The 14,533-nt window shown below is 33.0% G+C and overlaps 2 protein-coding genes across 3 annotated transcripts in view; one reads left to right on the top strand and one right to left on the bottom strand.

The window, feature by feature from the left end:
- Positions 1 to 8,557, top strand: part of LOC145186518 (centromere/kinetochore protein zw10 homolog) — a 22,871-nt gene extending 14,314 nt beyond the window's left edge. Inside the window, exons 14-22 of the mRNA XM_090095501.1 lie at positions 6,167 to 6,304; positions 6,559 to 6,704; positions 6,811 to 6,892; positions 6,995 to 7,177; positions 7,273 to 7,377; positions 7,610 to 7,741; positions 7,905 to 8,003; positions 8,130 to 8,231; positions 8,344 to 8,557. Coding sequence (XP_089951627.1) covers positions 6,167 to 6,304; positions 6,559 to 6,704; positions 6,811 to 6,892; positions 6,995 to 7,177; positions 7,273 to 7,377; positions 7,610 to 7,741; positions 7,905 to 8,003; positions 8,130 to 8,231; positions 8,344 to 8,466 — 1,110 coding nt within the window. The 3' untranslated portion in view covers positions 8,467 to 8,557. The remainder of the gene's footprint in view (positions 1 to 6,166; positions 6,305 to 6,558; positions 6,705 to 6,810; positions 6,893 to 6,994; positions 7,178 to 7,272; positions 7,378 to 7,609; positions 7,742 to 7,904; positions 8,004 to 8,129; positions 8,232 to 8,343) is intronic.
- Positions 6,097 to 14,533, bottom strand: LOC145186511 (uncharacterized). Of its 2 annotated transcripts, none has more exons than XM_090095499.1 (6): positions 14,373 to 14,533; positions 12,660 to 12,866; positions 12,371 to 12,571; positions 12,092 to 12,232; positions 10,116 to 12,017; positions 6,097 to 9,931 (listed from the first exon to the last, which is right to left on the bottom strand). In XM_090095499.1, exons 3-6 carry the CDS (start codon positions 12,402 to 12,404, stop codon positions 8,718 to 8,720), a joined length of 3,291 nt encoding a protein of 1,096 aa, XP_089951625.1. In that variant the 5' UTR covers positions 12,405 to 12,571; positions 12,660 to 12,866; positions 14,373 to 14,533; the 3' UTR covers positions 6,097 to 8,717. The 2 variants fall into 2 exon arrangements, with proteins under 2 accessions (XP_089951625.1, XP_079918763.2); XM_080062637.2 differs by lacking the exon at positions 14,373 to 14,533 and adding an exon at positions 13,646 to 13,809.

Here is a 14,533-nt window from a genome sequence, read left to right as displayed (position 1 = left end):
GGATGATAATTCAGTGCGCTTTTTTATTAATTTATACTAAATATAATGCTTTTTTTTATTAGTTTGATATTCAATTCAATTAAGCATCGGCGTTACCGCACCGTCGGTAAAAATGCGTAAAAATGCGTAAATTTGCGTAAAATGCGTAAAAATGCGTAAATTTGCGTAAAATGCGTAAATTTGCGTAAAAATGCGTAAAAAGCGTAAAAATGCGTAAAAATGCGTAAAAATGCGTAATTACCGCGGTAATTTTGCGTAAAAATGCGTAATACGCAATTTTACCGCATTTATCACTTTTTACCGCATTTATCACTTTTTACCGCATTTATCACTTTTTACCGTTTTTATCACTTTTTACCGCTTTTTATCACGATTTACCGCATTTTATCACAAATTACCTCTTTTTTTGCTGATTACCGAAAAACTAAAAAAAGATACTTTAAATTGCTTTTTGTATTTCTATTAGTAAATATTACATTTACAGTTTTAAACAAACAAGTTATTGATAAAAATATTAATCATCAGATATATCATCATCTGTCTCTAATAAAATGTTTGCAAGCTCAGATGCTCTGTACTTTTTTTTCTCATTCCCCTTCCAATTTGACTTCATTATATTACCTAATTTTGCTTTTTTGATTCTACTTTGATTGTGCTGGAGTGTCATTGGAATAAACAAAGAGACACTTTGAGTTTGGTCTTTACCTTGAGTCACTCCATACCCTTCTTGTTGAGCTAGAGTCCTTTGACTCTCTTGAGTATCTAACTGTAGCTGTTGTTGCTTATTAGGTTCAGGACCAGTTTGAGTATCTGATAAAGTTGGAGAAGCCTTTTCAAGTGCACCTCTTTTTTTAGTTTCAGTTTGACTATGTGATTTTCCCTGTTGGTGAGTCTTCTTAGTTGGTGGTGTGACATGTGGTAATTCATACGGCTCTTCTTCGCAAGTTTTTTCCCAATCGTTGAGGTTAGAAGGAACCCTTGCGTAATTTTGACTCACAAAAACTAACATGCTAGTGTTTTCTGATTTTACATTATGTCTAAAATCAGTAACTGTCCTACCTCCTACTGAAAACATTCTTTCTGATGAAGCAGAAGTCACAGGTATAGCCAAGTAACTTCTAGCCAGACCAGCTAGCAAAGGTAACTCATTTTTATTTTGCTTCCACCATTCTAAAGCATCCACATCCCTTTCAGGTAAGGCCATAGTCTGATACTTTTCAAATTCAAGCATCAAGGGTGGCTTGAGCTGCCTCCTGTCTTTCAAAAACTCAAGGTCCACTGGATCCATAGTTTCGTCAAGATCTGATGTTTCTAGCGAAGTATGATCATTAACCAATGACTCGCAGAACTGGATTGTGGTTGGGTGATTGTCAACCAATTCCTTGATGGCGGTTTCCCTCCCTTCCTCACTGTTTGCAATATTTTTGAGTGTATATCCTCTATAATATGGGTGCAGAAGTGAACCCACATTATAGTATTTGACTCCAACGCCATAATTAGGTAAACCCTTCTCAAATTCTTTCATGAAGTTGTGTAGGCACTCTGCAACTTGAGGGTCACGCTCTTCAATGTCATTTATGGTTCTTTTGCAAAGCAAGTGGAGATTTAATGTCTTTTTGAACTTTATGCATAGTCACTAGATTTTCAGAAGACCAGGAATCAATCGCTTACATTCTGCCAGAAATGGTAAAATGTTGTAAATACTAATAAACTCTAACTCATCCGGAATCAAACTTTGAAGATCTGGTTTGTTTAGAGTTTCTAGAGCAACCAGTAAACCAGCCTTCAATCTGAGGATTGACTTAAGCATCATAAAGTTAGAATTCCATCTTGTTACAATTGGCTGAATGATCTTGACTGGTTCTATATTTGCTTCCACGCACGCTTTCTTGATGTCCTGCCAGTCTAATGAACTTTGGTGGGTCCTTTGAGCAAGCCCTTTACATTTCTTAATTATACCATTGATTCCTTCTGATTTTTCTACAGCCTTTGTTAAACAAGTGTTGAGCAGATGATCGGCACAGGTTAGATGATCACTGATCTCTTTGCTTTCCGTGATTGCTTTCTTCATGTTGGCTGCAGCATCAGTAACACCCACTTTGTAAAGGTCTTCCCTCTGAAGACCAGGAAATTGAGAAATCATGTGGTCTATTCCTTGTGCAAGCAAAACCCCTGTATGTCTCCCAATAAAGTTTTGGCAATCCAAAGATAAGTTTTTGAGTTCAAAGTCTTTGGTAACATAATGCAATGTAATTTCTTGCAGTCCATCCATCTGTAGTGAAAGCTGCCATTTCGCAATGCGGGATGTCTCTCTCAATTTGCATTTTTACATCACGTCTTAGATTGCGATAAATCATTGGTAGCTTGAATTTGGATAAGGTGGTTGGACTTTTTAGGTTGGCTTGTGGACAAAGATAATTCAGCAGCATTTTGAAGCCAGCAGTTTCAATAACGTGAAACGGGAGGTTAGAGAGAACTAGTGAAAGGGTTAGGATGGTATCAAATTCCAACTGTTGAGCACTTTGTGAAGGCCACTTTATTGTTTCAGTAAAGTCGTCCATTTTTGTTTGGTGACTTGATGATGCATCATGTGGGAGGTTATCAAGCCTTTTGTTTTTATTAATAGGACCAAAATATCTTCTTATGGTACTGGACTTATCAGCCTCTGCCTGAGCATTCCTCTTTTCTTGAAATTTCTTCTCTTTATTTTCGTTATCGACTTTTTGCATCTGGTAAAAAGATAGCGGATTGGGCGCTAATTTACTTTTCTACCCCCCTATTTTTATTTTTGATTATGATAGAGAATTTTATCCTGATTAAGAATCGTATAAAAACATACACCTGAAAACCAAAGGAAAGTTCTCTAATTTGATGTTGAAGTGTCAAAAAAATATACCAAAAACGCTAATATTCGCCATCTTTTTTTACAAAACTACTAAGTTAATAAATCATGCAGTAAACATGAAATTATTTATTAAAAAAACTTTATAGCCCGGTTTTTATTTCGCTAAAACATTTTATAGAGAAATTTGTTATGTATTTTCTTTTTAAGTATTTTTTTCTTGAAAAAACTTCGAATTTCAATAACTTTTTTTCTTATTTTCAGATTATATAGACTTTTTTAAAAATATATTAATGATTTTAGATAAACAAATGTTTATCTAAAATATACAAAATATACATAAATATTATTCAAACGGGATATTCATCTACAACTTGGTTCCAAAAGTGAAAATAAGAATGTTCTTTAAAACGTTGCGCCCACATAAATTCTGACAAATAATCGGGAATCATTTCTCGATTTGTGGGCCCAAACATAGCTTTAAATTTGGCTTTGCTTCTTTGCCACATTGCCTCAACCCTGTTTGTTGTAACACTTGTTGCGGGATCAACAAAATGTAAAGTATGGTTTACTGTACCATGTTGAAAGCCTTGCGCTGCTAAACCTCGGTATGCTGCCCACATATCGCTTCATATTTCAGTTCCAGGACGAATCCATTGTATGATGATGGGTAGTAAGGTTGCAGCATCGCGGTGCGCTACAGGAATGAGTAACCCTTCTTTAGTCGCTATATCGTACGCACCAAAAATCCATTGATCTTCCACAATTCTACCTCGGTTGTATTTCCTTCTTGAAAAAAGTGATTCATCTATTTCCACTATTGAACCTGGTCCTCCTAATTGCACACGGTTATTAAGGAAATAAGTAACGGCAATGTCTCTACAAAATTGATTCCAATCAACAACAGTTTTATTGCTACCAATTTCTAAATCCTTTTGAATGTCTTCTACTGAAAGGCCACGACTTTTTCCGGCGCTACGAGTCCAAATATAAGTAATACCTATTACTTGCCAAAGTTTCAGTTGAGATCTTTCAAAAAAACTCCCAACACGAATACTTATTTTCTTTTTGCATTGTTTTTGCATGCATCTCCAAATCTTTCCATCGACATTATCACTATTTTGTTCGTTGCACTGGATGTTACATCGAGGACAGACCATATTGATAGCAAGTAAACCAAACTCCCTGCACCAACGGATACACTCGTTATTATTGTTTTTAAACCTGCGACCAATTTCCGGTAAATTAAGGCTATCAAATTCAATAATAGTCGGTCGTCTAGCATTCGCCATTTTAATTTTAAAACAGAAATAAAGAAACATTTCTTATAGAGAGAGTCTTTTATAATTACATTTTGTTTTTTGCAAATTTTTTGCATCGGAATTTTCATGAATACTTTCTGAATTTTCATGAGAATTTTAATTACTTTTAAACTACAGAAACCAGGCGGCGTAATTAAATAGTGAAATTTTAAAGTGTTGTAAAAAAAGATGGCGAATATTAGCGTTTTTGGTATATTTTTTTGACACTTCAACATCAAATTAGAGAACTTTCCTTTGGTTTTCAGGTGTATGTTTTTATACGATTCTTAATCAGGATAAAATTCTCTATCATAATCAAAAATAAAAATAGGGGGGTAGAAAAGTAAATTAGCGCCGCGGATTGCAGGATCTGAAATAAAATAGTGGAATTATATATGTTTAAAAGGATGCGAATTACAATGTTTCAGTAGTAGATAGTTCATAAAAAATCTACCGACGCATCATATTTATTCAAAATATTGAAGTTGTGAAAAAATATATAAAGATACATATTTTGGGTATGTCCAGCGACGTAGCAGACATCCCCTAAACACGCCCTGAGAAGGTTAGTAGCACAACTGCATGTTGCGTTATTGAAAATATAAAATTTGTCAAAATTGTAGGTAGACACCACTGCCGCTTACCATTCAGTTGTGTTATCAACCTTCTAGCACACTGTATTGGGTAACTAAGAACTAAAAGGTACATAAGTTATACATAAATATTAATTTAATCGTAAATTGCACATAAAAAAATTATATCGAATATTTTGAACTTTAACATTTAAATAAACAATTTCTTTAATTGTCTAATTTTTTTAAAATCATTTCATTTCTATAAACTTTTTAAAAATTTGTTTGTAAACTTTAAAAAATATTGAAGGCCAATTTTTGCTTCAATATTTTTTCGAAAACAACAATAGAATACGCTATCTAGTTACATTTTGAGATCAGTGGTTTAAAATATACTAAATTATAGTAAGAGTAAAACACTTACTTTAAATGAGCTTTAACTCCACTGGTGCTACCTTGAGACAGCTTAATCACTTTTTTGCACTTATTGCACTCAGCAAATCCTGATTTTCTGCCAGAGCCAGAGATGTTATCCTCTTCTCTGTCTAGCTTGGTAAAATAATTCCAAAGAGACATTGTTTCTTGAAGATGGTTTGATTCGGTAGTGATTTTGGTATACTAATCAGATCACTGAAGAACTTTGAGGTTGGTAGTCTTTCTTGACTTTTGTCAAGCTTATATAGGAGACTAATTTAATTTTAGAGGGTAATTAATTATTTAACAACTATCTGACTTGATAAAAACAAAGTAATTTTTTACCATAATAATTACCGCTTATACAAACTCACAATTTACCGAAATTACCGATTTTTACCGCTTTTACGCAGTTTTACCGTATTTACGCAATTTTACCGTTTTTACGCATTTTTACGCATTTTTACCGATTTTACGTATTTTTACGCAATTTTACCGTCTTCTGTTACAAGAAAGCGTAAAAATGCGTAATACGCATTTTTACCGCATACGGTAAAAGTGCGTAATACGCATTTTTACCGCAGTGCGGTAAAAATGCGTATTACGCACTTTTACCGCATTTTATCGCATTTTACCGCAATTTTTTTACCGCCGGTGCGGTAACGCCGATGCTTAAATTCAATGCTCAATTTTTTTAACTTGATGATAAATAACTTGTCTATTTAGAAATTCTCTTTAACTTTAAACACTAACTGCAACGTTTTAACAATTATTTTTAGATACATAATTGACAATAAATTATGTCAGACCGCCCCTTGCGCTTTTTTATATATAAGCAAAGATGCTGACATTAACTTTTAAATTTGTTGAAAAATAGTTTGTTTTTTTTGGCACTAGCATCAATTAAACTTGACATATAGTTTTTAACTATACAATTTTTATTTGATATAAGCGCATTAAATACAACTTTATTTGATAATATCGTTGCATTCTTTTAAACGTTTTTTTTTTCTAGTACTATATTAACTTGATTTTAGTGCCAGGACATTCTGTCAGAAGCTCGAGAACTAATGCTGATTGATATTCATAATATGATTCAAGTGTCACCCAGCTGTGATCGTGCTGCTATCTCTATTTCCGAAAATCAGCAATTAGATAAGAAAATCAAAAATATGGTAAGCAATTCATTGTGGGAGATTTCGTTAAGGATATTTGTGAACTTGGTCGTTAACTAAAGTAATATGAACCACTTAAGTTACATGCTGTTATACATTTCTGGTATTGGTTTTACACGCGTATGTATATTTGTTTATTTCCAGTTAGAGATGTCGTTTTATTGTTTACATTTAAATAGTAATAAAAATGACGGCCTTATCAATAGTAATGAAAGTTCAAACGGTAGCCGACGATTTCCATCTGATTTTTGCAGCTATTAGGTCTTGAGTCGATACAGGATGAATTTTTAAGCGTCGATGTATTTGCTTTCCCCATTTGCTATGTGAGTGAAAGCATTCAGAAGCTTGTCGATTTTATTTACTCGCAGATGATCAAAGCAACTGAATCACAATATCCTATGTAAGTGTTATAGTTTTTACTGAATTGATTTGTAGCGAAATCTTCTATGAAAATATTTGCATCTTTTTTGTTTATTTTTCATATACCTTCTTTATCACACTTGTAGCGCTTCAAAGATTTTTTATTCTTGCCGCGACATTTTCGAACTATATGTCAATGTAGTTCCCATCTATCACAAAGAAAGTTTGGTATGCAACTTTTATTGTATTTTGTATTAAAAATTTTGCATAGATTTTTTGCAAACTTTAATAGGAATAACTAAAAAAATTGAAGGATCTTTTTGCGTTTAGAAACTTCCGCAATTGGCCGCTCTTCACTACAATAACTGCATGTACCTTTCACATCATTGCATCACGCTTGGGCATCAATTCAGAAGTAGCTTACCTGGGCATCTTCAAAGCGCTCTGACAACGTTTATTGATTATGTTCCAGTTTTGAGGAAGTGTGGCACCAAATGTTTTACAGAGCATATTGTGAATTATAGTTAAAATAAATTTAAAACTATTGTTTTTTTTAAAAACTTTTTTCTGTTGTAACTGTTCTCTTTAACTTTTTTTCACGGGTCTAGAGAAATCAGCAACAAGCTTTAATCACAGCGTTAGATGCATGTAACGGTTTTGTTAGCTGTGTTTCTGACGGAAGTGTTGAAACAATACAAAGAGCTATTAATCAGGTATTTGACACCCGAGATTTTATTTATAAAAATTTTATTTGCCTATCCTATGGCCAAACATTCTGGAGAAATTTTAATTACATTTTTGAACCACTGATTACATTCTACTTTTATAAATGCGTCAAGATCTATTTGGCATTATAATTTTTTTTCTTATTGGCACCGTAATAAATAAAAGCTACTTGACAAAAATGTTAACAATGAATTGCTTTTAACACATAAACCTTTCTAGGTGTTGCATATCCTCACAAGGCTTTCAAAAGTATGGTATGATGTACTTCCTATTAATGTATTCAAACAGACGATCGCGGTTTTGTTCAACTCTGTTCTTGAACAAATCATATCAGCAGTCCTAAAACTTGAGGTATTTTCAATAATTTTATTCATTTACCAGGCTCACTGTTTTGCAAAGCCTATTGATTGGATAGATTTGACGTATGAAAATGGTGTTTGTATGTTACGGTTTGCTGTAGCAGGTAGTTAAGACATTTATGGAAAACATTTTGTAATTTATCTCTAACCAACAGGATATATCAGCTGATGAAGCTGGTCAGTTGCACACATTACTTGAATCTTTGTTGGAGAGGAGTAGCATCATAACCCAACATTGCTCTGATGAGTTTGTTGTAAGTGATTTTGGTTCGATTTAACTCTTCTGAATTTAGTATTGTTATTATTGTTATTATTCTTCCAGCGATGCTTTTTTTTCTGCCAGCGAGGCTTATTGTTTTTTATATTAAGCTAACTTTTAGGGTATTAAAGAACACGTTCGATGTTGGGATAAGTTTAACTTGCTTATTCAGATGTTAGAAGCAAGCCTCCAACATATTGTTGCTATGTGGGATAACGGAGAGGTTTTTTTTTTGTTTGTTTGTTTGTTTTTTTTTTTATGTATAATGGAGAAAAGCGAGCTGTTTATCTTTTTGACCAATCTCCTTTACTTTAATACCTCTATTTTATGCTTAGGGAGAGTTGGCAAGATGCATGAATGATGGGGAGGTACGAACATTAGTCAGAGCCCTTTTTCAAAATACAGACCGAAGATCTCAAGCACTTGCAAAGATTCAACAAAAAACCGAAGTTTCATAAGCGTTCTGTTGCAGCTTTTTTAATTGGTTGGTAACGAACGAGTTTGTTTCAGGACTATTGTAGAGTTAAACGAGCGTGAGAAAGTTAAAAATAAGTGTTTTTGTTTCACGACGGTCTCAAAAATAAGTGTTGATTGAGCAATATTATTTTAAGCATTATTTTTCGAAGTCTGGTTATCATAGTGGAAGGGTCGGTCATTATATGTTTGCGATTTTTCTTTGTGAGTGTCTTATTTATTTAACCTTTTTTGTTTAAACAAATTTTCTCTCTTTAATATTCAATTTCTGATTTTCTCTTTTAAGTGACTTATCTTTGCGTGAAGATTTATCTATAGCTTGCTTTTTAATGTTGTTCTCCATGTTGCACACATCTTTAAAACAACAATACCTCCACAAAGGTATGGCATCGTAATTGCTTGTTGTTGCACACCACGGCATTGAGCGATTCTTATTGATGCAATTCCAATAACTCTCACCTTCATAAACAAATGGAAATACGCAATTTCCTTTTGAGTTTCCCCCGAATGTTTTTATTTTTCCTTCCGACATAAGCTCTGTGGATTGATGTGCTTGATTTGTATTTTTATGCTCTTTAGTGGCATCGAAAATTTTATTGGCATCTTTCGGAAGATTTAATTGTTTCTGTAAATCGACTTTACTATTAAACTTTTTATTATCTGTCATATCGATGGTTTTTTGAGGTTTTATGAACAACTTCTCGGACTTACTTGTAGCATTTTTGTAGGACTTTATGTTTGGAGATAAGTTCTCTGGCTGAAAGGTGTGTTTATTTTTCCCTGTTGATGTCTTATGAAAGCTGGCTGTTGGGTCAACTTTCTCAACAAATTTGTTTATTTCGTTATTGAATCCTTCTACGCTGGCGTTCAAAGGTTTTTTGGCGGAATAAACGAAGCTACTACTTTTTTGTTTTCTCTTTTCTTCACCTTGCGATTTAAAGATTGTTTCATGGAACTCTTTAGAGATTTTTTTATGGGGCTCTTTAGAGATTGCTTCATGGGGCTCTTTAGATGTTGTTTCAAAGGGCTCTTTTTCGTGTATTACTTTTATCAAGTAGTTTCCGTTTTTTAGTAATTCTTCTTCGTCCATTCTGTCAGCCACGTTTTTTATTTCGTGTATTGTGTTTTGTAAAGGCATATCTGTAGAGTCATAGTATTCGAAGTCTTTGTTGCTTGTATTGAAATTCGGTAAATTAATATTACCTTCGTTGTTACGATGATTTTCAACCTTTAAATCGTTGTCCTTTAATGTCTCCATTCTCCCGTCTTTCAACATCACCTCAAGTGTCGATATCCAGTTTCTTCCGCTTTCGATTGGCAGTTGAGACAGTTGTTTAGTAGACTCAACGGTTTGATTTTTCCTACTTGAATTATTGGCATGATTGAATGTAACCAGGCTGTCTTCTTCAAAGCTGTCTTCAAATTGTAACTTTTTCCTGCTGTTAACCTCTAAATGAATTTAACAATAAAGAATAACGATTTTGCATCGGCCAAAGTTTAATTGCATTACTTAACTTTTAATTTACAAAGTTTAACTTTGTAAATAGGAGAAAAAAAAGAAACGATGCTAAATTCTAATCTATAGTTATTATATTTTCGAAATATCAAGATATTTATTTCAAAAAAAATTCACCTTCCTTTAGAGATGTTTCTTTTTCTTGTTCGGTATCGCCAATCAGCATTTGCCCATGAGAATTATGACTTGCTTCTTCGATGCGATTTGCAAAAACTGAACTATCATGCGAATATTTGCTGTCATCGTTGTGTCGCTCTGATTTATTTTTTTGAATTAACTGAACAGCGTTATGTTTATTATCAGGATTAAGGGCAGTTAGTGGGCTTTCGTTACTCTTTTCCTCTATCAGATTAAGTATTCCATAATCTTCGAAATCGATCTTACTATAATGGGTGTCTTTGTTCTCCTTGACGCCTATTTCGTTAACAATGGCTTGTTGACTTAATTTTACAGATTCAGCCTGAGAAACTTGTTGAGGTTCTAATGATGAATTGCTATCGTCACTTTTGACTCCGTTTGAAATGACTTTTTCTATTTGGTCTAACGTTTTCATATCTTTATTAGTCAGGTCTTTGTTACTATGAGTTAGCGAAACGGACTGATTGTAGTTCGGTTGGTTAATCAAATCGTACAAATCGTGAGCTTGTCCAAATACCTCCGTGCTTTCTTCGCTTTTAGACACGTCTTTTATTTGGTGCAAAATGTGGCTCACAAGGTCGCTAAATTCTCCTGATGTCTCATCCTTATTTATTTCGTTTGGCGTATGCTTTGGTTTTGATATAATACCAACAGAATAAATTTTTGGATTTTCGCTATGGGCTATTTGTGGAAGAACTTGAGTTACGACGGGCTTTTTCTTTACGGCTGGTGCATGGCCTTTTCTGTCTGTTTTTGTGTTTTTAGTCAGTTCTATTGTAACATTCATGACGTAGTCATCGCTAGAAGTTTTGTTTAGTAGAGGTGTGACCAAGGTATTTTCATTTTTCAAATTATAATTTGGTCTTGCGGTATTGATATATTTAACCATTTGTATTTTTAATTTGTCATTGCCATATTCATTTTTCCCGTATTTGATGGATTGTACAAAATTTTTTGCTTTTCCAACTTTCTTGAATTTTTTGTGAGATGGTAAACTATTCTTTGGTTTATCTTCATTTTGTTTAGCTTTAATTAGGTTTTCGGCGACTTTCAGCTTTGTATCAACCTTTAATTTTGTTGGTTTTTTTTCAAAACTTAATTTATTTTTTTCTCGGTCAGATTTCTCTGCAGGGTTTTCAATAATCTTTTTAAGTATTACAGAGACTAACTTATCAGCGAGAGTCGCGGCTTCAGTCTGCTTCTTCTCCATAACCTGTGAGATAGGAATTTTTGCTGTTTCGTTATTAGAATCCTCTTGGAATCTCGGAGGATACTGCAAGGTATTGTCTAACAGAGTATTGTCAGGCTTTTTTTCGTTTAAAATATTTTTTGCTTTTTCTAGGAGCGGTTGTTCGTATACATTATCTTCCTTTACTTTTAAAAAGTCTTCGAAGCTGCAAAAGCCCCACTGCAAGTCGCGATCATAGTTACTGGTGACTGCGCACCACTTTTTTCCCTGTTTTTCTGGTGTTTTTATGCATTTGAAGTATGTTTTTTCGTGCATTACAAACGGAAAAACACAACTTCGGTTACGACCGTTTCCTCCCGTAGTCCTAATTGTAACTTCATCAATTATATTTCTAGCGGACGCCGTTAGTACACTATTTTTTTTAATACCAAAACGGCGAGGTCCCCCTACTCTCGACTTTATTAAATGTCGTGCGTAAGCTTTTTTTGACGCAAATTTATCAGCAAACTTATCTTTGAACATCTTATTCACTTCAAAACTCGTCGGGTTTAAGTCGGGCTTAAATATTGCCGTCGGAGAATTCAGTTCTTTGTTTTGATCACTTGAATCGTTAAGATACGAACGTAGTTTTTCCAACCTATGAAGCATCCCAGTATCATCGTAGTTTGCTGATAAGTTGGTGATTTTATTTTCTAAATTAAAATAAAAATACAAATTTACAGCCAACCACTACATCTGCTAAAGAGTTTATGACTGAAAAACTGACCTCTACTCGCATTTTTAATTTGTACTTTACTTTGATACGCTGTATGGTTGTAGATTTGATCAAGAGATTCCACTTTCGTTGCGTCAGCTTCACTTTCATTAATAAAATGGATGCTTTTCGGAAATGATTCCTTTGTATAAGCTACGAGAAAATAAAAAATTAACCCTATTAAATCAAAATTTGGATTTTTTTTTTTGATAATTAATTAGACTAAAGTTGAGCATAAAATTTTTTACAAAATTTTTGCAAGCAAGAAGCTGTTAAAAAACAAATTCTAACATGTTCCGTCATCTGGTTTTTCACATATTGACATTCGTTCCACTTCGCAATCCGATACTTGCCACTTTCCTACCGGGTTTACTAAAACACATCCCGGAGATTCACTTTCTTGGTAGGGCTGACCCGGCGCCCAATTTGAATAAACAACTTTTCCAATACCGCTCTCCCATGACCACCGATGAAAAAGGTCTTCAGAGAGGCCTATTTAGAATTAAACGTTATACATTTTTTTAATTTTTAAATTTTCGTATACACCCGCATAAAAATATATACACAAACATACACACACCTGTCCAATAGAGACCATGTTTGTCGTTTTTTATTATCTGCTTGTATACACCTTCGGTGGCATTACTTTCTAAAGTTATTAATTTGCTATTTTTTTCTTGGCACGCGCGGTTTGCGTCAGACCATGCCAACAGAGATCTGTTAATTAAGTATAGCTTTCCATTTTCTCCTTGAGTCCAAATAGTTTCGTCCAAATCGCTCCGTAACGCTAAAAGGTTATAAAAAAAATTAACGGATAGGTTGCACAAAATGGAATGGTCTACAAAATGAAACGATGGGTTTTTCGAGACTACATCTTACGCTTTTTATTTAAAATACTTAACCCTTTAAAATATTTAACCCTGATCATTTAATTCTCATGTTACAAATTGTTTTTGAATAATAATGAAGGTAAAACGGTCATCTCTTTTTCGTCATTGTTTCCTAACTTGAAATAATAGGTGGAACGCATTCCTTCTTTGGGAAATTGAAAATCTAGCAGTAAAGACAAATCACTCAAAGAAAAATACAAAACCGAAAATTATCAAGAGTGGTTAAACTATTTATCTGAACTATGCCGAAATTTTTACAAAATTTCAGTCTCTTGCAGATGCAAAAAGCTCTCGTAAGTTAATTTTAAATAAATTAAAAAGCGTTTTAAAAACTATTGTTTAGAAAGATTCATATAACTTATTAAAATCGATTTAAAAATTTTGCCCAAATAGAAAGTTTGGCCCAAGGTTTCCTGTAAAAAGTCAATTAACAGTAAATTGATTTTAAATGGTAAAGTCTGTTTACAAATTTATCAATAATAAAGTTTAATTATTCTCAACTAAGAAAATAAACTTTTTAAAATCAAAAAAATTCCACCATGGCAAACTTACTCTTTTATCAATATCAAGAATGTTATTTTTTTTTTAGATTTTCGGAAAAATATTTTAAAATTAATTTATTGTGGTTTGTCACTTTAAAAATGTGAATTTGTTTCAAAAATATGAATTTGCATACCATGACTGACAACTAACATCCAAAACTGCCATAGAAATATACCCATAACCCATTCAATAAGAAGCGCATATTTAGAAAAAATAAAACATCATAAACGATTCATTAATATTTTTCAATTGTCGGTGCTTTTTTAAGGCTAAGTGCAGCCAGGCGAAACATTCTGTCGTTTGAGCATGTTCAGTATCTTTTTTTTTTTTTTGCCAGAAAAGAAACGGATTTTGAAAAGTGTAATGATAGCGTTTGTTATCGTTCCACTTTTCAAAATCAAGTTTGTTAATGTTTACTTTTGAATAATAAAATCAAGGATTCAAGTAACTGTTTTTTTTCTTCCCAGGTTGCCAAAGCACTAAAGATATTTGCAAGAAAATATATTTTTTTCTCCTCAGAAAATGTTTAAATCAAAGTTTATACAGAATCTGATGATATGACATCGGATTTTGAAGGTTCCTAATACAAAAATTACTTCAGTGTTTTTCCAAGAAGCAGTGTTATTATTTCAAAGTTAAAAAAATCTCGTTGACAAGAGATTTTATATTAAACCAGGTGTAATTTATGAATAGTAAAAACCATTTTTAGTATATTTAAATATGAACAGCACGCACATTGGACAGCACATTGAACATCACGCACATTGAACAGCACATTGGACGTTCTTTTCTAACACTTTTCTTTTTCTAACACAATCTTTTTCACTAAGTTTACGTTTTTAAAAAATTAATTAACTTACATTAACAGAAACTTAAAAAAATCTGCATTTTTACAGCCATCTTAAACACCATCTTAAACTCATCAGTGAGGAAACGAGATTTTTAAAAAGCAATAAAACAAAATCAACAAATAAAAATTTTTAAATGTTTAATGAAAAGTCAATCTTACTAAATCCATAGT

Source organism: Hydra viridissima, unplaced genomic scaffold (genome assembly GCF_058129835.1).
Source record: "Hydra viridissima isolate aposymbiotic clone 2 unplaced genomic scaffold, HvirCarnegie_v1 scaffold_8, whole genome shotgun sequence".
In the NCBI taxonomy this organism is placed as follows: domain Eukaryota; kingdom Metazoa; phylum Cnidaria; class Hydrozoa; order Anthoathecata; family Hydridae; genus Hydra; species Hydra viridissima.
The sequence above is the reverse complement of the archived record's forward strand: the minus strand, read 5'-3'. Positions and strand labels throughout refer to the sequence as shown.